This window comes from Pteropus medius, unplaced genomic scaffold (assembly GCF_902729225.1).
Source record: "Pteropus medius unplaced genomic scaffold, Ma_sr-lr_union100, whole genome shotgun sequence".
NCBI classification, from domain to species: domain Eukaryota; kingdom Metazoa; phylum Chordata; class Mammalia; order Chiroptera; family Pteropodidae; genus Pteropus; species Pteropus medius.
The window spans coordinates 2356408-2378341 of NW_024353906.1; the positions used below are offsets into that span (position 1 = coordinate 2356408).

At 44.2% G+C, this 21934-nt stretch overlaps 1 protein-coding gene across 2 annotated transcripts in view; it reads right to left on the minus strand.

Annotated features, from left to right (window-relative positions):
• The window catches only part of INSC (INSC spindle orientation adaptor protein), an 86268-nt gene extending 64745 nt beyond the window's left edge, over positions 1-21523 (minus strand). Inside the window, exon 1 of one of the 2 annotated variants that reach the window (XM_039851495.1) lies at positions 21295-21523. In XM_039851495.1, coding sequence (XP_039707429.1) covers positions 21295-21350 — 56 coding nt within the window. In that variant the 5' untranslated portion in view covers positions 21351-21523. The remainder of the gene's footprint in view (positions 1-21294) is intronic. The other variant, XM_039851494.1, reaches the window with a different exon arrangement.
• Between the last annotated feature and the right edge of the window lie 411 nt (positions 21524-21934).

Consider the following 21934-nt stretch of genomic DNA (forward strand, 5'->3'; position numbering starts at 1 on the left):
GACTGGAGAATAAGTCCGAGGGTTAATTTCTATTGCTGGTAATGAAAAGAACCATTTCTAAAACCCAAGTATACAGATAACTGAGCAGAGTTGAGTCAGCGCCATCCCTTAGAGAAAAGGTTTTCTGCGAATTCAAAGAAGGAAGCTGTCCTTACCAGCTGGAGATCAGAGCTGGGTAGGGTTTGCACATGTAAGGACAATGGGAGCATATTCCAGAGCAGGGCAGACAGTGGGACAATGAGTTCAGTTGGGCTGGAATTATACATTCTGGAAAAGAGGGAGTGGTGAGAGGGAAGGCAGGAAAGGTGGCCCAGGACCCTGATCTTGAGAAGCTTTGAATACCAGAGTCGAGGTTGAGCACTTATGCCGAAAGTTCTGAGACACTATTGCAGGGCGACAGGGCAAGGAGACAAAGGTCGCAGGGGTGAAAGACCACTAGAGCGCAGCGCCTGGCGCAAAGCAAACCGTGGTGCTGGGGGCGGTTCTCAGCACGTCTCCCTGGGGAAGAGCTCTAGGACCCTCAGGGAGACGGTCACAGCCCGCTACTTCTGAACAGGATGGGAAGTGTCATGGAAGTGCCAGGAAGGGAGCAAAAGGGAGCCAGAGCCACCAGAGTCCTGCTTAGATCCCAAACTCACATTTTCGTCACTCCCTCCACCCCCAGTTCTTGCTCTTTAAGATCTTTAAAAATTAGAAAAAAAAGTGGGATTTCAGACACTGTGTTAATTAAAATCCTAACTGATTTATTACTCTGCTGGTAAGAGAAATGGGATGACAAAACTATTGATTTCTCCAGAATTTGTGCCTGCTTATACATGTCTGTTTGTAGATATGAACTCATCTGGGTATCTGTTTCTATTATCTGTATGTCTCGTGTGAGTTTATGTATCTCTACCTGTGCAAATACTCTGATGAGTGTGTGTGTTTATGGGTCTTGCATCAGATATACTCGAAGATTAAAAACCAATGAGATGGTGCTTGAGCATGGGCTGTACTTAGTGACTCAATTCCAAAGAAAAGAGTATAGAAAGTAGAGAAAAAAGTAACTTTGCAGTAAAGAAACTGCAAACGTCACCTTAACCAAGTGATCAAAGTGAACCTCACCACTTGATAAGCCGTGTTGACAGCACGTACCCCTGATATGATATGATGAGAAGGACGTTTCGCCTTGTGGCGTTCTTCCCCAGAATACATGACCTCATTCTCATCATGTGAAAGACATCAGTGACCCAAACCGAGGGACATTTTACAAAATACCTGACCAGTACTCCTCAAAACTGTCAGGGTCATCAAAAACAAGGAAGACAGAGAAGATGAAGGAGACATGATAATAAGTGTAATAGGATCTCCAGGATGGAATCCTGAAAGACAAAAGGACGTTCGTGGAAGCTCTAGTGGAATGTGACTAAATTCTGGCATTTTGTTAACAGTAAAGGCCCAGTGCTGGTTCCTTAGTTGTGACAAATGTACTTGCTTGTGTAAGACGTGACGATGGGGGAACTTGCTAGGGGGTGTGTGGGAATACCCTGTACTATCTTTGCAACTTTCTACAAATCTAAAATTATTTTAAAATTTAAAAATTCCTTTAAAAAAATACAGGGTTTGGGGAGGAAGGAAGAGTCTAGATGACAGGCCTGAGGATTCTTTATCCCATCTCGCTGAGAAAACATTTCACCTCCCTTGCTTCTTCCCCTACGAGAAGCACAGGCTGAGTCTGGCTGTCTCTCTGGCTTTGTGTCATGTGCCCTGCAGAAGGTAGACCTAGGAAATCCAAGCCCCACTGGATGGGTAGGTGGAATCAGGCTAAGAGGCCAAGAGTTGAAGCTTCTTCAAAGAACCTGGAAGTGGAAGAAAAGGGGTTCCCAGTTGGGCTAGGGGATAGAAGTTGTTCTCTCGGAGAAAAGAAACACAGCAAGCCTAGCTAGCTTCGTCTTCCAGTAGGCCCCATCATCTGCCCTTGAGCCCACCAGTGGCTGAATCCTAAGCGAGCCTCTTGCTTGGCTGCCTCAGAGAGGCCTCCCTCTGGCAGAGTCAGGCCCTCAGACTGATCTTGCTTCCTCCTTAGTTGCCTGAACAGGGCTTGATGCAGAGCTTCCTTGAGACGGAATAGCCAGCCTATTGTGTAAGGGCCTGGGGCATAAGATGCGCATCTGCAGGCCAAGGCCTCACATCAGCATGAGCGGGTAGAAAGAGCTAGCTCTGCTTCCCGTAATCTGTGTGACCAAGGGCAGGCTGCTGCTACTATTTATTTTTTCCTGTTTCTGAAATTTTCATTGAAAAAATGTATGTACATAAAAGTGAACAAGTCATGAAATCGAGTTGCAGTTCAATGAGTTTTCATAAAATCAACACATCCATGTATCCAGGAGCCAGATAAAGAAGCAGAATAGTACTGGCACCCCAGAAGTCTCCCTGTGCCCCCTGATGGTGCTCCCCAACCAGGACAACCAGCATCCTGACTTTTGACAATATACATTAGTCTTTTGAGTAAGTTTCTTAGCCTCTCTCGGGCTCGACTGTCCATCTATAAAATAGAGATAACAATAAAACCTTCCATACCAGGTTAATGGAAGAATTAAATTATTATTTTCTTGTAATGAAAATATTTATTGACTATAAATCACCAATTTAAAATAAAACCCAGCTGTAAGCATTTTGTTGTTGTTGTTTGTTTGTTTGTTTTTATGGTGACATTGGTTAATGAAATCCAATAAGTTTCAGCGGTACACTTTAACAGTAAGGCATATATATTTACACTGTGTTCACCTCCCATCGTTAGATTTCTTTCTGTCACCACATATTTGACCCCCTTTTAAATTAAATGGTGAATGTAAAGGGCCTAGGTAGGACATTGCATGGCAAAAAGGAAACGCTCAAAAATGTTCTCTCTGCTGCCCTTCCCCACATGTGACAGTTAAGCACCTATAATAATAACCATAATAGTGGCTCGCATTTATTAAGCACACTCCATGTGTTGAGCACTGTGCTTAGAGCTTCACAAGAATTACTTGATTTACTCCTCAGAACAATTGTCTAAGTTACATCTTAGTGTTATTCCCATTTTACAGGTGAGGAACCTGAGACGCAGAGAAGTAAAATCACCGGGTAGAAAGTAGTAGCACTGAGACTGGAACCCTGGTTTCTCTGACTTGAGTCTACTCTTAACTTTCATGCTTTACTGCTTCTCACTCTGCCCACCCTTCAAAAAAAAAAAAAAAAAATAGAGGAACAGAGAGCAAGATGAAGCTGCCTCACAAAGGGAAGCAGGAAGGACCATTTTCCCAAGCAAGAACTTCAGGGCTGCTTATGAGCAACAAAAGATGAAGGGAAGCTATAAACTCCTGACTCTGCCTAAAGCTCTGCTGTGGAGGGCAGGGCAGGACCCCTACCCTTGGAGAAGTAATTACTGCTTTCAGGCCACACCCACTCCCAACTGTCCAGCAACAGGAGCCTCTTCCAGAGTGACAGCCTCAGAAATAAGGATGGACAAGGGGTGCCTGTGGGGAAAGAAGAATATGGTTTTCTTTAAGAATGAGCTTAAAATAACTTCTATTTCTAGAGCTCCTTTAAACAGATACCTCCTCCTTCCCCCCAGGCAACAGCCAAACACACTGAGAAGAATAAATCAAGCAGATAAGTGAAGTCATGGATCTCTGCCTCCTCTTAACCCCACTCAGTGGCTAGTCCTCAGCTTCTGTCACTCAGGCACATCCCACTTAGGTCCAAGGCCAACTCTGACCAAGACAAGGGAGGACATCAGGGGCTTCTGGCCTACCAGGAGGTGGAGGGCAAGATGGGTTGACTATTCAAGGCATGGATATACCTCCCACCCAGCCTAACTTCTCCCAAGCTGCCCAAGTTACAACTAAACTATTAAGATATTAATTGTGTTTAGAGAGAGAGAGAGAGAGAGAGAGAGAGAGAGAAGGATAAAAAGCAGTTTTGAAGTCTCAGGAAAATGGAAAGTAGATAAAAGCCATCAATAACAATAACTAATATTTACTGAACTCTTACAGTGCCCCAAGGATTGTGCACTTATCATGCATTATTTTATTGTCACAATAGCATGATTAAATGCACACCGTTATTGTCTTCATTTTACAGGTGAAAATACAAAGGTGCAGAAGCTTTACATGACTTAAGAGAACCTGAACTTCCTGAAAGCAGCCTGATTCCGAAGACCGTATACCTACTGACCACACTATACAGTTTCTCTACCTGTCTCTCTTCCACCAGACTTTGAGATAGCCTCAAAGGCAGGCACAATCTGATTTATTTCAGCATCACCAGCACTCAGCACAGAGTCTGACACATAGTAGGTATCAATAAATATTTAATTGAATCACGCGAAACAGAGACTGCCCGGGAAACATGGATTATAAGCCTTGCCACACCAGCTAAAAATATTTTCTGAATTTGCAGGGTGTTACTCAAGATAAGCATGAGTACCCTGGCCTGGTACCTAGGAACTCCCTGAACTCACCCTCTCCTCCATTTTGGGACTACATTTCAGGAAATACAAATTCTGTCTTTGGCTGTGATGTCAGGCAAAGTATAGGTAAGTTCCCTGCACTGTGGTAAAAGTTTGAGAGTTGGGTAAAACACATGATAATAAAATTTTTTTGTTGCTTTAAAAAGAATTACTTGACACTGTTACCACTAGAACCAGAGAGACCTTTTGAACAAGTCATTTTGCCAGCATTCCTATATTCTACTAAAGCAATGTTCTGGTTAGGTAGAGCTTAGACCCTTAGCAACCACTATCCCAGTTCTCAGAACTTACAGGTAAATAGTTTTCTGGTGAGGTGTGGGTATATAGACTCAAACCTTGGGAAAATGGTTGAAGGGAGATCTGAGCTCCTCGGGGAAGTGTGTGTCCACACATGGTGCCAGTGACAAACATAAAATATTCTCAACCAGTTCAATAAGGTTTAAAACATTAAGCAGTGTCTCTTAGGCAGTCCCCGGTCAACCTGATTTAATAAAACGCATTTGATGCTGATCATGTGTCAGGCCTTGTACTGGTGGTCCCCGCCTGTCCTTAGGAAGCTCACATGGTCGAAGAGGAGAGACAGACATAAACAAATGTAACCTAACTTCACTCTCATTCCAACATGATGCACCATGAGTCCCAAGTATTTCTAGGAGTCCCCAGAGTTCATCTCCTGTATATTCCTCACGAAAAGACTAGTTGTCAACCACAAGGTGGCATTGGATGAGTGGATGATTCTGTCATCCTTTCTTCCTTTAGCACCCTTACACTGGCTGCTACTCTAGTTCACAGGTCCTGCCGGTTCCACCTGGCGTGGCTGCCTTTCCTTCTGGGCAACATCATGCTGTCTGGACTCCACTAGACGCCTCAGGCTGTTACAGTCATCACTTCCCTTACGAATATATATATTTGCTTAGAATAATCCCTGACAGGCAATGTTATATGTGTTAGTTATTATTAGGGAGCAGTTTTAATGAAAGAAGTTGTATTATCAGAACCTAGTTACTTAAATTAAGAGAAATAAAAGTCTATAAAGATGGCAGCGGTGGCAGCATAGTTTTTCAATCTCTCCGAATCCCCACATAAAAATTGACAGAGCAATTAGATAACAAAACCGAAACCCATGGATAATATTTACAACAAAACTAGATGATAAAATATCCCCCCACAAATCTCAAAATACAAGCAGGTGGGGATGAGCCACCCACAGCTACAAGACCTGCTCGGGATCATCTGCATGAGAGGAAGAAGAAGGAAGCAATAAGGTGGCCTCGGATGAATATGAGAAAGTAGAACCCCAAAGTAGCCACTGGGTATTTATTGGAAAGCACAGTAGGACACGCTGAGAATAACAGCCGAATCTAGGAATCATCTCTCCAATATCAGGCAAGTGCAAGGCATCTGCTATGAACTCTCAAAGCTGATCCAACAGGAATCTACAACGAAGTGCCACACTGGGAAGAAACTTCTGGAAGTAGAAGCAGAATTAGGCAGGACAGGGACAACAGAGACAAAGGATGTTGAGATCAATGTGAGGGGCAGAAGCCGAGCCAGGAACTCTCAGAATGCAAAGCACCAGATTTTTGAACCCAGAAACACAGAAAAACAAAAGATCATGGAGCTCTATGAACCTAGAACAGCTTTCCTGAACCCTGCCTCTCTCTACAGGTTCATGGTGGTTGCAAAGATGTTGGAGAATAATCATTCAAGATCATTAAAAAGATAAAATCAACAGGTCTTGGATGTTAATCCATATGGATGATGAATGACTGGGAGTAGTCAAGGAGGTTACTCAGATTTTTTACTTGAGCAGCTGAATGAATAGGAGAAACGAGTCTAGAAGACAGGAAGATGGGTTCAGTCCGAGATGTGTTGAGTCTAACGGGCCCACTGTCTCTCCCTTTGAAGATGGCCAATCTCTCTCATAGACTGAGCCTCCAAAAAACTGCATTCCAAACACTTCCCTGCACGCCCAGCATCCATGCAGAGTGGGCAGCCTACACACTCTCACAAGTGTAACTCTGAATGTTCATTCATTCTTTCAATAAATATTTCCTTAGTACCTACTATGTGCAAAGAACTGTTTCAACTGCTTGGCATACATTAGTGAACATAAAAACAAATATCCCTGCCCCCGTGGAAGATAAATTATAGCAAGTTAAAGCAGGCAATAATAAATATAATAAATGTAAAAGTATGTATATGATAAAAGCTGAAAATTTCTATTAAAAAGTAGAGTCAGAATAGACGGGGACAAGACTTTTCATGTAAGAGGCAGGGAGGTGACTGCCATTTAAATAAGTGGTCAAGGAAGGCTCTTCGAGAACATCAGAGTTGAGCAAACACTTCAAGGAGGTGAAGGAATCGACCGTGATAAATTATGGGTACTGAGCATTCCATGAAGAGAGAACAGATGGTGCGAGGTGGGTGTATGCCTGGTTTGTTGGAGAAACAGTATAGAGATGAGTGGGCTGGAGTGGAGGGAGCAAGGGAAAGATTAGTGAGAAGTACCCTCAGAGAAGGGACTCGGGCTACATGATGTAAGGGACTTGGAAACCATTGCAAGCACTCTGAGCTTCACACTATAAACAGAAGAATTCCTTCTGGAGTTATCTGAGGAATCTTGTCCAGAAGTCATCTGGGTCCACATCCCCCCTACGCCTCTCTACAATCCTACCTGGAAGGCTCTCTCACTCAGGGCTTTGTAAAAACAACATGTAGATTAATTTAGAATGCCTTATCCTCTGCTATGCAGTGAATTGTAAACTGTTTACTAAACAGTTAACTTAACATAATTATTTATGTAACAAGCTGTAAATAACTTGCAGTGAGGTTAGGTTATTAGCTTCCAACCCCTCCTCACTAATGCACCACCAGTAAAGCTCCAGCCAGTTGTGACTAAAGGAAATATTGCTTCTCTGATCTTGTTCAAATCTTCCAATGCTTTCATTGCCCTACTATTGGTCCACTTCTGAATCCCACACTGAGCTGCATCGGCACAAGCCTTTCTGTGCATCGGGGTTTTTGTGTAAAGGGCAAAGAGTTCTCCATCTCTCCATCTGTAACTGCTCCAAGTTCATATTTTAAGTATAGAGCCTTCACAGTGTATGGTGTTGGACAGCTCACAGAAATCCTGTCCCTAAATTGCAGCTGACCCACGTGCGCAATGCCAGAACCAGAAAGGAGGCTTTCTTCCCTTCAATGGACTCTGAAAAATGTCTCCTGCATCCGCCTATCATGCTGGGGTTGGCCTCTTTCCCTCTTTGGTCTTGTGTTCTCTGCTATATCTCCTGCACTGACCCTCTGCTCCAAGCTGTAGTACTAGAAAGAGTTTTCAGATTGTTACCCAGAAGTCCCTGTTTTCATTATGCATGTCATTACCTCCAACCTACGCAGATATATGTGTGCCATAACATTTTCTGTGAATTAAACTGTTTAGTATAACATGATAAGAAAGTTGATCCTACATTTCAGATATATATATGCCTCCGAAGCCCTTGCTGCCTCCCCATTCTGTCCAGCACCCTGATAGAGTATACTGTTGTTTATTTCAGAAAGCCAAGGAACATGAATTTGGCTCCAGGTAACCGTTTCCAGTCCAATGAGCCAATGTGTACATTTGACAACTGCCTCCTCTCAATGACTCAGAGCTCATCATCTCTACTCTGTCAAAAGCTGGCATTTTAGATGCCCTTAGAGAGAGCGGAGGCAATGCTCACATTTCCTGGCCTTTATTAACTCAGGAATGACTCATTTTTAATCTCTAAAAAGGATATACATATGTATATGCATTGCCAATATACGTATGAGAACCAGTGTGATGATATTAACAGTAAGGACACCTCACGAGAAAGCACCATCTATTACCCTGTTACGGCCTCCCACTTCTACCCCTTAATAGCTGCGCATCCTTGCACATGACACTTCTCCTCTCTGAGCCTCATTCCCTGACCTGCGCCCCCTCTCATTTCCAAACACTTCCCCAGCCACACTGAGTTCTTTTGTCCCTCTGCTGTGACTTCCAGCCTCCCAGACTTTGCACATGCTAATCCATCTCTCCCCATCTCCTCTTCACCTGCTAACACTTATGCATCCTTAAAATTTCAACCCTAATGTCTCTCGTAAAGGAAGTGTCTCTGATTCTTAGGTGAGCTCATATCCCATGTTCCCCACATGTCAGTAGCATCCTGTCTTTCCCCCATCATGACATGAGTCTCAAATGTTTAACTACTTGATTAATATGTTTTATCCACTAGACTATAAGCAAAGTAAGGCGTGTGTCTGCCATATCCTCCCTGCATGCCATCCTAGCACTGAACCTCATACACTGAAGATGCCCAGTATATATTTATGAAACTGAATTATGTATCAAATGGGAGTAACAATAATCTGTACTGTTGCACCGTCTGTCTCAATGGGTTGCTGCGAGGGTCAAGGGAGATAAAAATCCATAATTATTATTGCTAACATTACTGAGGGTGGGCCCTGTGCCAACTATCATGTGGTTGGCTTCACATTTATTATGTCATTTAGTTCTCACAATGACCCTCTGAGGAGAGTCCTCATATTATCTTATTTTTGCAGACAAGGAAACTGAAGCTTGGAGAAGTTAAGTGAACTATCTGAGATCACCCAGCTTGTAAGTCGCTAAGTTTGACTCTGAACTCAGCCCATCACACTCTAGACCCCATGTTCTTAATGCTACTTCAAACTGCTTTATAAAAGGCTGTGCTCTGTCCAAATGGCATGTTAGTACCGTCAGATAAAATCGTAAGTGCATTCTCACATGCACGAACTCAGCTTTGGCTTGCCCTAAACTTTCATGGAGAAACATGGGACCTGATGTGTAGACTAAAAAGCATTTAGCTTTGTATTCTCCATTCTGTTCTCTTCATCACTTTAAGGAGAGTTTTCTTCATTGGCCAAAGTGGTACGTTTAGGAGAACTCACAGGTCTAACGTGTCTGTTGCCATCCTGGTACCTCTGTGTGGTTCTGGAAAATGCAGGTGAGAGTACAGAAGTCACCACTAGAGGGCCGCCAAGAGCCAGTTTACCTGCAAGGTTGCAAAGACTCCCCATCAGCCTTCAGCCCCAACCACTTGGACCACTTTCTTCCACCATGCTCTCAGTCTACCTGCCAGACCTCAGGCTCTCACCACAGATTACCTATCCCCACTTGTCAGCAGACTCCGGGAACAAAAGATCCTTCATGCTGCACTAGCTGGGCTACCCTCCAAAGGGCCCCCCTAGAGGCAGAGGCCTGGAGAGGTTGCCTGTCCCACCAAGCCCCACAGCCAGTGTCTGCTGGGGTGGGCCTGGAACCCCGATGTCCCCATGTTCTCTGTGCACTTACTTATCAACCTGTTCTAGTGGCCGAGGACAAACTGACCAGTTGAAAATCCCAGAGCTCAGCCAAAACCCTGATCGAGAAAACAAAAAAAGCACCAGGATTTCAGTCTGGTGATAATTATAACAGTTGCTAATGTGTTGAGTTCCAGCAATGAGCCAGGAAGTATTCTAAGCTCCCAATCTATAATATTTCTTTTGGTCCTCCCAACAACCCCGTGAGAGAGACTATTATTACCCCCATTTACTTCTGTCAGGAGAGGTCACATGGCAGGTAAGTTGTGGAGTTATTACACCCAGCGTCTCAAGTCCAGAATCCTTGCTCTTATCAACTGAGCAGCACACTGCCATCAAAAATCTGTGAGCAGGGGAGTCTAGGATCACGGGAGGTGGGGTGTCTGACTTTGCCTGGGAATGTATACACACAGGAAATGACATTTGCCCTGGTTCTTAGAGAAAAGGAATTGGCCAGGATGACAAGGGCAAAAGGACTTCCACACAAATGTGAAAAGGCCTTGAGGCATAAAAATAGTAATACCACGAGACGTTTCATTGGACTCAAGCACTGAGGGCCTATGAGGAAGTGGCCAGGAAGGGGCCTAAAGAGAGAGACAGGAACCAGTAGATCAAAGACTTTGACTGAATTAGAAATTTGAATTTAATCCCGAAGGCAGTATGGAGCCAATGAAAACATTTTAGAGCGGGGCAGTGACATAACTATGCAGAGAGTTAGCGAAAATGAACCAGAGCAGTGTTAGATACTAGAGAGGAAGGTGACCTGTTGCGAGATGACGGTTAGAACAAAGAGAGGACAGGAACTTGAAGGCAGTAACGTGGGATAGGATGCAGTGGATGGCCTGGGAGGGGAATGAGAGGATATGAGGGTAAAGAAGAGGTAAAGATCAAATTGACTCCTGGGTTTCAAAAAAGGCCCCAAGCTTTTCCAGAGAGGGCCCCAGACCTGGTGAACCTTGCATGGCTCCACCACAGGCCAGTCCACTCCTAGCCATGGTCACCGTGCCGCCACATAATGAGCTGCTCTTCTCAGCTTTGGAGTCTAGAGACTGTGGCTCATTAAGGTTTGGCCTGTGTTAGCACTGAGCATCCCATAATTGCATAGCTTGTCTGACTCTCTGTCATTAGCTCTCTGGTTCTCTGGGCTGTGCCTCTGCTATTGGATTTGCTGATTGACCCCAATATACAAAGTCTGGTTAAGCAGGGCAGCTCTTGCTGTGTGGTGGGGGCTGTCTGCTGTCCCTGCACCCCACCACTCCAACAGTTCAACTGTCCTCAGCCATGAACTTCGAGTTACCATCTGCCTATGCATGAAATCTTTCCTTTGCAAGTACAGACAACTAATCTGATTACTCACACAGAGGAAGGGAATTGAAAATTGAGGTCGAAACAGATGGACTGGCAATGAATCACATTTCCTTTGTGGTGGAAAACCACGACAGTCAGAAGCTGGTAGGGTCTCCAGCCAAGGAGCTGGAGGGACCAGGGGCCAGGACGGAGCTGGATTTCCTCTCTCTCCACAGTGAACTAGAATCTGAGCCTGAAGCTGTAAATATTGCCCCCACCCCTGGGAGCAGGGAGGATGTCTCAGACAGTGAGTGGGGCTCACAGGAACCCTGCCCAGTTCTCAGAAGAGCCCCTGAGAGAAGCAGATACCCACTTCCCGAGTAACCCTACTCCTTGTTCTCTGATGACAACTTTCTTGGACATCTGGAAGGAGGTGACTGAGCCACAAATCTGGGCTTTCTGGACTCTGGCAGATTCTAAACACAAAGCCAGATGTAACCACAATCATCTCCACATACCAGGCTACTGTTCGAATGATTTTTTTAAAGCTAGAATTATCCAGGGTGGAGTTGGTGTAGAAGAAGGGAGGAGCATAGTCTCAGACGAATGAATTGCAGTATGAAACAATCGGCTTCCTAAAATATTTCTAAAGTCAGGAGGAATTAACTACTCACGCAGCAAGCAGGGAGGATTATCAACAATAGAAAACTTCTGTGCACCAAGCGCTCTCTCCATCAGCCTTTATGGTGGTTTGATGATTGGCAATTACCATCCCATTTTATAGATGTGGACACTGAGGCTTAGAGGCATTACATAACTTGTCCAAGACCTCACTGCTAATACTGATAATAAAGCTAAAATTATTGATTGCTTATTACATTCTAGGCACTGTATTAAGGGCTTGTTTCGATCTTAATTGCTCACTTAACCTTCAAAACAATTCCATGAGGTCACATAATTGAGAGCTAATAGGTTAAGTGACTTGGCCAGGTCACTCAGTAGATAAATGGAAGTAAGACTCTAAACAGTCTGAGACTAGAGCCTTGCTTGTGACTATTATACTAGGCTCTTCGATGTCTTCAGCAATTTAGCTGATATTCAAACCTTCAAATTTCATGGCTGAGGACAGCTGAACCTTCAAATCCACAGCCAGAGCTCTTTCTACTATGCTAGACTACCCTTATACGACATATTGACGCCCTTTTACAGTTTGTGACTATGGTATGTCTAGTCATATTTCAAACTGTTGCCTCATTTTTTTTTTTTTCTGGAAGACAGCTGGTTATATGTTGTTTAAAGTCAAGATAGAACTGATGGCCCACTGGCCCCATCATCACAAGTGTCTGACAAGTTTGCACCAGAAGTACTGCAGAGCAGGGAAACTGGGAAGACCACACAAAGAGGGGAGGAAGTGAGCCTCTCAGGATTCCAGCTGCAAAGAGGCCTCCCTGCTCTCTCACTGGCTTTGCCCTACTTCTGCTTCGGCCCCTAGATTGCTCCCTTTTTTCATCAAAGCCCATCACTAAGAAAAGGTAACTGTGCCTGACACTTCAAATGCCAAAGGGAAACAACTTTTCCAGCTCAGCAGACCCATTCCCTGGCCCTCAGCTGCTAGTACCAGTTCCTCATCCCCAACTAATCCTGCCGGCCTGGCATCCAGTGTTCCCCAAAACGTCGGGAGTCAATAGTTTATGGAAATCTATGCCTATGCTCTTGTTGGCTCATTTTAATCTCTTTTTACTTAGAATAGACTTTATTCTTTCCACGTTTAGAATTTGGATTTCTCTGCCTTACTCTATTCCACCTGCTGTGTGAAGTTGAGAGTTCTCTGTAAAAGAACACTTTGCTATGCTAAGAACACTTGGAAATGGCCCTTAAACTTTGTGTCAATGTGTCAAGTACTTTGCCTCAATGTGTCAGGTACTGGGCTAAGTTCTGGGATCACAGAAGGGAGATGGCAAGAATATAATCCCCAAGAGGGCAGAATGTTCTACTGCAGAGTGACATATTCCCTCCACCTAGCCTAGCTCCTGGCACATCATAGGAAATCAATAAACGTTTACTGAATAAGTAAATGAATGGTTATAAGTAAGCAATGATGGCTCACTGTCCTTCACATGGCATTTAGACGTAAGCAGAAAGAACTGTGGGAGCACAGAGAAGGGAGGCTTAGCCCACGTTAGGCTATCTGAGAAAGCTTCCCAGGCCAACACTGGAAGGATGCCTTCAAGTTCTCCAGCAGAAAATGGAGAGGGTTTCAGACAGAAGAAACAGCATGTACAAAGGAGTGAAGGCATAGAACCACATGTTGAGAAAAAGGCAAGTTGCTAAGTATAATCAGAGACGTGGAGAAGAAGTCAAAAGCAAGGACTTCAAATCCTGAAGCATGTTAGAGTGCTGAGATTTATGGGTTTATCAGTATTATATTCCATCAAAACAGGGCATCCTATTCCTCCCCTGCTCCACAGAACACTTCTGGATATACCAAGGGGCTTCTATAAAACCTGAACAGGGCACAGCCTCACATGCTGGAAGGGGCTCTCATGCTAGCATGTCATCCAATTTCCATCCCAGCTACAAGGCAAACACTAGACCTCTGTGCATTTCATAGAAAAGAATCAGAAGACCTTGTTTTAGTCAATGGGATGTCTTTTCCAGCCCTGAGACACTAAAATGAGATGTTTTTGTCCAGAAAAGGGAATAGACGATCCAAAACTCACTCACAGATTCCTAGAATATTAGAGCTGGATGGATCCCTGGAGAAACTTTTACCCACATCCTTATCCTCATATGAAGAAACTAAAGCTCAGAGAGGGGAAAAAATTGTCCAACAACACACAGCAGGTTAGTCAGGGCTGGGGCAAAAGGAAAATGGAAGGAAGGTAGGCAAGCAGGCTGGCAGGCTGGCCTTAGGCTCCTAGTCCATGCTTGCCACTGCACTCTGATCTCCTGCAAAGAGATTTAATGATGAAATTGCAGACTTTTCGTCCAGTGAATTTAAAACCAAGGACTAAAAATATTTCTGAATTACTATTCTTTAGAAGAAAAAAAGTCTCTTCTCCAGCTCTCTGACTCCATTAACCAATTAAATCTTTGGCTTTCACTCAGAAAGAGTATTTAAATTAATGAAGATAAAACTCTAGCTTACCCTTTCCCTCCAAGCAGCAGTTTTCTACCAAAAAGAATGAGAATAGCTTGCTGGAAATAGTGTTCTGGAGAAAAGAACTACACACAAGCTATTTAATTTCTCACAGTCACCTGAGACTCCTCGGCCATTTGTCATTCATTCATCAAACATTTGTCGAACATTTATTCATTCAACAACCACCTATTGAGATCCTACTGTGTGCATTCTAATACAGGAACACAAATATTAATCAGAAATTAATCTGGCCCTCAGGAAATTTCTCAATGAGTAGAAAAGATGATATTTACTTAAATAATTATTGTACTACTCAGGGCCTGGCCCAAAGTAAGTTCTCAGTCCAAAGTAAATCTCATTCAAATGAATTAGTGAATGAATGAAATCGATGTCTATTACAGATCATTGCTAATGAGAATTCCATTGGGGCTAGGACACAGAGTTTCTAGTACTTACTGGAGGCCAAGTGGAAGGAGGAGCTTAAGAAACCCAGCAGAGAAGGCAGGACTCCACAATGAGCGGGAGAGGGCCTGAAGAGCATTTTGAAAGCTCCATTCCTTTCTCTGGGCCTCAGTTTCCCCATCTGATTATGAAAGGAAGACACAGATGAGCTCTGAGGGAATGTCTAGCAACAACATTCCATGCTTCTATGATCCCAGTTCCTAGCACTGCATGGGAATTTAAATCCAACCTCTCTTCTTAAAAATAACTGTTGAATCATTGTCCCTCTGTCTTCACCAGGTCACGCCTGTGTTTCTGTGGATTTCTCTTGGGAGATGGGAGAAGGGAGGGAATTTGATTGTAACTTTGATTGCCCTTCCTTTTGGTTTAAACAACAGAAAAATACCCAATTATCCCATTGACAATTACAGTCTGCACATTTCCCCACAAGCACAGAAATCAGCCCAACAGCAAAAAAAAACCAAAAAACAAACACACACACACACAAAAAAAACCAGCCACAGACCCAGGGTGCACACATGTAAGCCATTATCTACGTGGAGACAGGCTGGCCTGCAACGGTCCCCACTGGCTCAGGAAAGCTAAATGGCTCCTTGCTGGCAGGCCGGGGGAGACCCAGGAGGCCGCTTACCCCTAGCTGCAGCTGCACCCAGCCCTGGCTCATCTCAGGCTCCAAGCTGAACAGAAACCGTATGAGAATGTGTTGCACTCACAGCGAAGGGTCTCAAATGAAATCTGAGTTGTATACTTGATACAGATCCAGGCTGGATCAGGTCAAGAGATAAACTGGTGAGTTTCATGAAGGAAGGGATCATGCCCAATTCAGTCCCCAAGTCTCCTTAAGCAACACACAAGGTACATGATCTGCACTCAAAGATATTTGCTGAAGGCTAATGAATAAATGACTACCTGAATAAATGAGTGAATGGTTTATTTGTATAATGCCCCCAAGAGTATTGTGGAAAACAACAGACTGGATAAAGTATTGGCCAGCACGCAATCTCAAGCACCAGCTGGGAACATGTATCTAGCTCTGCTGCTTTTCAGCTCTGTATTTGGCAAGTCACTTAACCTCCTCCAGCCTCAATTTCCTCATGAGATGAACACTGTAGGTACCGCTCAGGTTCCCCTTTAAGGAAGGACTTGTTGCTTTCAGCTGCTAGAAGTATCATTAGCTAACAGCCTCCAGCTATCAGGCCCTCAGATATTGTCTCACGGCCACCCCAGCTCAGGTCATGTCCTGCCTGGAGCTGCCCACTCCAACGACAAATCAAGATGAGATGTGAAGGCCCTGGCCACTTTGGCCAATGAACAACTCTGATTGCAAAGCTTCTCATGAGATCAGCTGAGGGTGTCATCCAGCCTACATTGCAGCTCACCTGGCCTTGAGTCCTGCTTCCTTCCTCTCCCTCCCACAAAGGCATTCCCTAACAACCATCCTGAACCCCATCTCAAAGGCTGCTTCCCAGAGAACCCAATCAATTACCCCTCATTTGCCGGCAACAGCCCCCACCATCCTGAGGACTAAATGAGTTGCTGTGTATAAAAGCACCCAGCTATAGCAAGTGCTGGAAAGAGTGAACCAACTTTGTTATGCAGGTTAGTAAAGTCCAGTCCTTTAGTCAGTATCCCCACCCTCATAGCGGGAATCCAGAGAGAAAATATCAAGGCATCCCAGCATCATCTGTGGTTAAGAGAAGTAGTAAAAGGAAGGAAGGCAGGAAGGCAGGGAAGGCAGGAAGGGAAGGCAGGAAGGCAGGAAGGGCAGGGAAGGCAGGAAGGCAGGAAGGAAGGGAAGGAAGGAAGGGAAGGAAGGAAGGAAGGAAGGAAGGAAGGAAACATCTGGACACAGTCCTGTGTGTCCCTCAGACTGGGCTCCAACCCACTCTGCAAGGACCTATCCATAGAGATAGTTAAATGTAAGTACTGGGCCATAAGGATCCCTGCAGGATATGAGAGCTATGTGTGACAGTAGAAAGCTACCAACATGCTGACCACGATGGCTGACCACCATGGCTAGGTTACAACAGCACCACCACCATGCCCAGAGTCAATGGGAGGATCAACACCTCCGATGCAAAGATGGGAACCCTGAGGCCCAAGAAGAAAACAAAAATCAGCTAAGTACATAGCAGCCACAGTCTTCTGCTCTCCAGAGAGCTAATCTCCTGCCCTCTTCATTCAAACCAATAAATCCTTGAACTTCCAGGGAGGTATTTGGACCTGAGCTTGCAAATGTTTCCACAACTGAAGGATGGAGGGAGGGTTGGTTACTATCAGTGGAATGGCCTGGTGAAGTGTGGATTGCGCCCTGCCAAGTACTTTGGGCCCTAGACAGACCTCCCTTCCTGAACCATAGCACTTACACAACCTTTTAAAGCAGTGATCTCTGCTGCCCTGTTTTAGAATTTAAAAGTGGTGCTCAGACAGGTTAAGGAGCAGCCAAGGGCACATGGCTGGTAGGAAGCGGAGCTGAGATTTGAGCCCAAGTCCAATTCCAAGGCCTGTAAGCTTCCAACCACTTAGGCTCACATTAAAGTTTCCAACAGTATGGTTTTATATTTTGACTTGTTTATTTTATTAGTCTTAAATATGAAAGCTTTCCAGGAAATTCAGATACAGTTGGAAGAGAACCTATCACAGCCTCTCCTAATGCCCAGGACAGTTCAACATGGGACCCCAACCCCTGGCCTAGGACACTGTTGCTCCCTGCCTTCTACTCTCATCTAGGAGCCAGCACCTAGAAAACCCCTTCTGATGCTCTTTACTCATAAGGGTCTCGAACACCAAAGGCCTAATACATGTGATTCACCCAGCTGGCTGGATGATCTCACACAACTTGACAGCATTTATTTATTTTGTACATTCAGGTGAACAATGGCACTACAGAGTGAAATTGAGTTTCAGTAAAATACAACAGAAAGAAGTCAATTATCCAGCATTAATTATTTATCTGGGGACAATTAACCACGGTTTTACTCCCCATGAAAGAGGCCTCTGCAACTTGGAACGAGAGGAAAGAAGAGGTGGCTGCTATTGTCTGCTCATAATGCAGCATCAGATTGGATAAATTAACCCCTCTGACATCCTGTAAATACACATGAGCCTGCTCTGTGAATATGGCCCATGCTCATAGAACACACATGATTGAGAGGTTGGTAGGCACAGGAACTGCATTCCCCCAGTGTCCTCCGAAGGCCTGGCAATGCCATACTGTGGATATATTAAAGAAAATACCACCTTCTCTTTTCAGCTCACCCTGCCCTATAAGAACTATAAGAATGAAGATATTCTAAACAAACATTTTCTCAGGTTGCAGTGTTTATGGTCAGCAGAACTCTTGGAGTCATGTTAACCAGGGGTTTTCCTCTCAAGGTATTAGCTCAAGGTATATATCAATTAGTAACACTAATCTGCCTCCAAAAAAATACAGTAACTCCCCCTTATTTGCAGGGATACATTCCGAGACCCCAGCGTATGCCTGAAACCATGGATAGCACCAAATTCAATATATATTATGTTTTTTCCTATATACACCTGTGATAAAGTTTAATTTCTAAATTAGGCACAGTAAGAGATTAACAATAATAACTAACAATAAAATATAATAATTATAACAATATACTATAATAAAAGTTATGTGAATATGGTCTCTCTCTCTCCCCTCCCTCAAAATATCTTACTGTTCTGTACTCACTCTTCTTTTTGTGATGATGTGAGTTGATACAATGCATGTGTGATAAGATGAAGTGAGGTGACTCATGTAAGCATCGTGACTTCCTGACGATACATAACAAACAGTTTACAGCTGCTCTTTGCATACTGGAATTGACAGCATCACCACTAGTGCGCTTTGGGGACATTATTGAATAAAATAAAAGTTACTTGAACACCAGCACTGTGAGAGTCAATCTGATAACTGAAGTGGATACTAAGTGACTAATAGGCAGGTAGTGTCTACAGCACGAATATGCTGGACCAACGGATGACTCATGTCCCAGGCGAGACAGAGCAGGATGGCACAAGATTTCATCATGATACTCAGAACAGCATACAATTTAAAATGTATGAATTGTTTATTTCTAAAATTTTCCATTTAATATTTTCAGACCTCGGATGACTACAGGTAACTGAAATCCAATTTCTAAATCACTTTTGGGTAATTTAATTTCCTTTTATCCTTATAACTTCTGAGGAGGTTGGAAATGGGAGAGATCAGTGTCTCTCAGGGGCTGAAAAGGTGCCAGCATCTGCTCTACCTTGGCCCCGTATTCTCTGCTCTGAAAAACCTCTTCTTCTTCTGGAGAAGTTAACAGTAATGGAGCATTTCCTATGTGCAGGCAGGTGCTGTATACATATTATCTTAAATTATTGTAACAACCCAAAGATGTAAGTATAAATATCCCCATTTCATAGTTGAAGAAACTAAAGCCCAAGGTTACAGCTAATAAGTAACAGAACCAAGAATAAAGTTGAGGCAGTCCCAACTCTAACCACTGTCTTAAACTGCCCCGTGATGACAGATTCCCCATGCCCAGGCTCTGATCTGACCGGCCCAGGACCCATGAGGCTCTGCGGAGGAGTCCCAAAGCACTATAGCCAGAGCTGCTACTGCCCATCTGGCTACATAGGTATGGACCTGGCTGGGACATGAGCTGGGAAGACTAAGATTCCATTTCATCTAGATCAGTTCTACTTTCCCCTGGTTTAAAATATTAGGCTGCTGGGAGTCTCTGTCTGTGATTTATTTTTTCAGTGAAGTCACTTGCCAAGAGGGATCAGGGAGGGATTCCTGGAAGAGTTCCCTAAGACCACCTACCTGAAGAGCCATAGTGGACCTCTGACATGCAGCAGGCACTTGATAAACAATAGCTCCCCCTACGTAGCTCTCACTGCATGGCAGATACTCTGCACATATTAACTCATTTAATCCACACATCTACCCTATGAAGTAGGTATTATTATCACCCCTGTTTTATACATGAGGGAACCAAGGAGCTGATGGGGTTGAAGGAATTACACAGGTCACACGGTTAGAGGTAGAGTCTGGCTTCAAAGTCAGGCAGTCATGTGTTCAAAACTGATGATGCTCATCTCCCAAAAAGCCATCGGCCATTCTAAGTCAAGTTCCCATCTCTGAGGACTCTCATACATCCTGACAGCTTTGATTCTCATGACCTCTGACTTAGGCACATTACGTGGAAAGGTATTTGGGCCCCAACAGGATCCCTTATTCTTAGCATCAGGCTACACAGGAAATTCTGATCTACGTTTCTAATTCTGATCTACATTTCTGTGCTCTCAGTCCTCATTAACATGCACGTACTGTTTTCATGCCCTTAAAGCATTTTCTATAATGATGACTTTGGTGGAGCAGACTGATGTCCCCATAGAAGTTAACCCAGCTCTAGTAGACTTTTAGCAAATATTTAGGGGTTTTTTCTTCTAATTTTGAAAGCAACGTACATTTTTTTTAAAAAGTACTCAAAGACCAAACACACAATATAGAAATAAATGATATAGTCATTTGTAATGCCCTATATTCCGGTGGGAGGTTAAGGACAAAGTAAAGATAAGATGTCAGTGACACATGCAATACATAAGAGACAAAACAAAAAAGACTTAAGTTTTGCAAGAGTTACTTGGATTCTTGTTTCTCATCAAAATGTCTCGGGGGAGGAGAAAAAAAGGCTGGGCAGAAGCCCTGAGCATTCGGATTGCAAAGTTCCTCTAATTAGTTTGTTCACTAATGTAGAACAAACTTGCGTTAGTGTGACCTGCCTTCCCAGTTTGCCCAGGATGGAAGAGTTTCCAAAAACATAGAGCTTTCAGTGCCCAAATCAGGACAATCCTGGGCAAATCAGGACATTTGATCACCAGAGATTTGTTGCCCTCATACTTTTACCTTTGGTTCTGGTTCTGGTTCTGGCTTCCAGGACCATCCACGCCCTGTGTGAAGGCACCTCTGGAGTCCCCAAGTCTCTCTTTTTTCTAACCTCATCATCTGGGCTTCACCTCTGCTCAGTGTAACCCTCCCTTAGGCCCCTGGCCCCCTACTGCCCAACTGAGGGCAATGAGTATTTCCCAAGGATCATCTCTGTGTTTAATTCTCTCCCTGGTGTTCTTGGGGAAAGTGAAGACACCTAAGGGTAGACTGACCCTTCCAAGAATCTCAGAAAGGACCTTCATTAATCCCGAGGACTCCTGGCCCAGCGACCCCAGAGTCCAGGCCTAGACAGGATCAGGGCCCTCCTCTGGGCTTCCTATCTTAGCAGCACACTCCATTCGATTATTTGCTTCATCGTCTGCCTGGATCTTAGATTGTAGCTCCTTGGGAGATAGGACCTGCCTGACTCCTCCATGTCCCAGGGCCCAGTTCCATCCATATTTGCTGAAGGAACCTGGTGTTCCCAATATCTTGTCCTAAGCTTCCTCCCCAGGACAGTGCATGGAGAGAATGGGCACCTACAGTCTCAGGATCCCAGGGCTGGGCCTCAGCCAAAGTCCAGATGGGGAAGGTCTGGCCCTGAGAGACAGCTATGTGACTTACCGCTGACCCGGCAGGGGGATGGAGTCCAGGTGGCAGCCTCCTGGCAGAGCCATCATGTTGATTCCAATCTGCAGCAAAGCTTGCCCACAGTGGTCGGGGCCCTGGAAAGAGACGCAGGACAGGGTCAGTGAGGGCCCCAAGAGAGGACGTGTAATCACTTTCTCTTTTGGACCCTGGTCACAAGGGGTCAAGGCAGGTGTGGAGGAAGGGCCTCTGCTTTTTGAACCAGTTTACACTCCATCGTCCTCACACAAGTAATGCAGAACTCATATTTGATCTTGGTTCTAAGCGCTTAGCCCACTATGAATCCTACAATCTTTTATCTCTCAATGTCGAATATGTCCCTGACTCATTTTGCTTTGTACCAAATATTGGTACACACAGACCAGCAAATAATGCATGGGAAAAACTTATACTTAAAAAGCATCTATGGTTTCAGATACTTAAAAAGTATCTAAATGCACATTTAACTGGGCTTCCTGTATTATTTGCTAAATCTGGCAACCCTACATGCTAATTTTGTAACTATATACCATCACAGTACTGGGTTATTCACTTTGATTATGCCTGGAAAATGTGATTCTGTAATGGGCATGATGGTTGCTTGCCCAAATCTATTCCACTTCACATGACATAATTT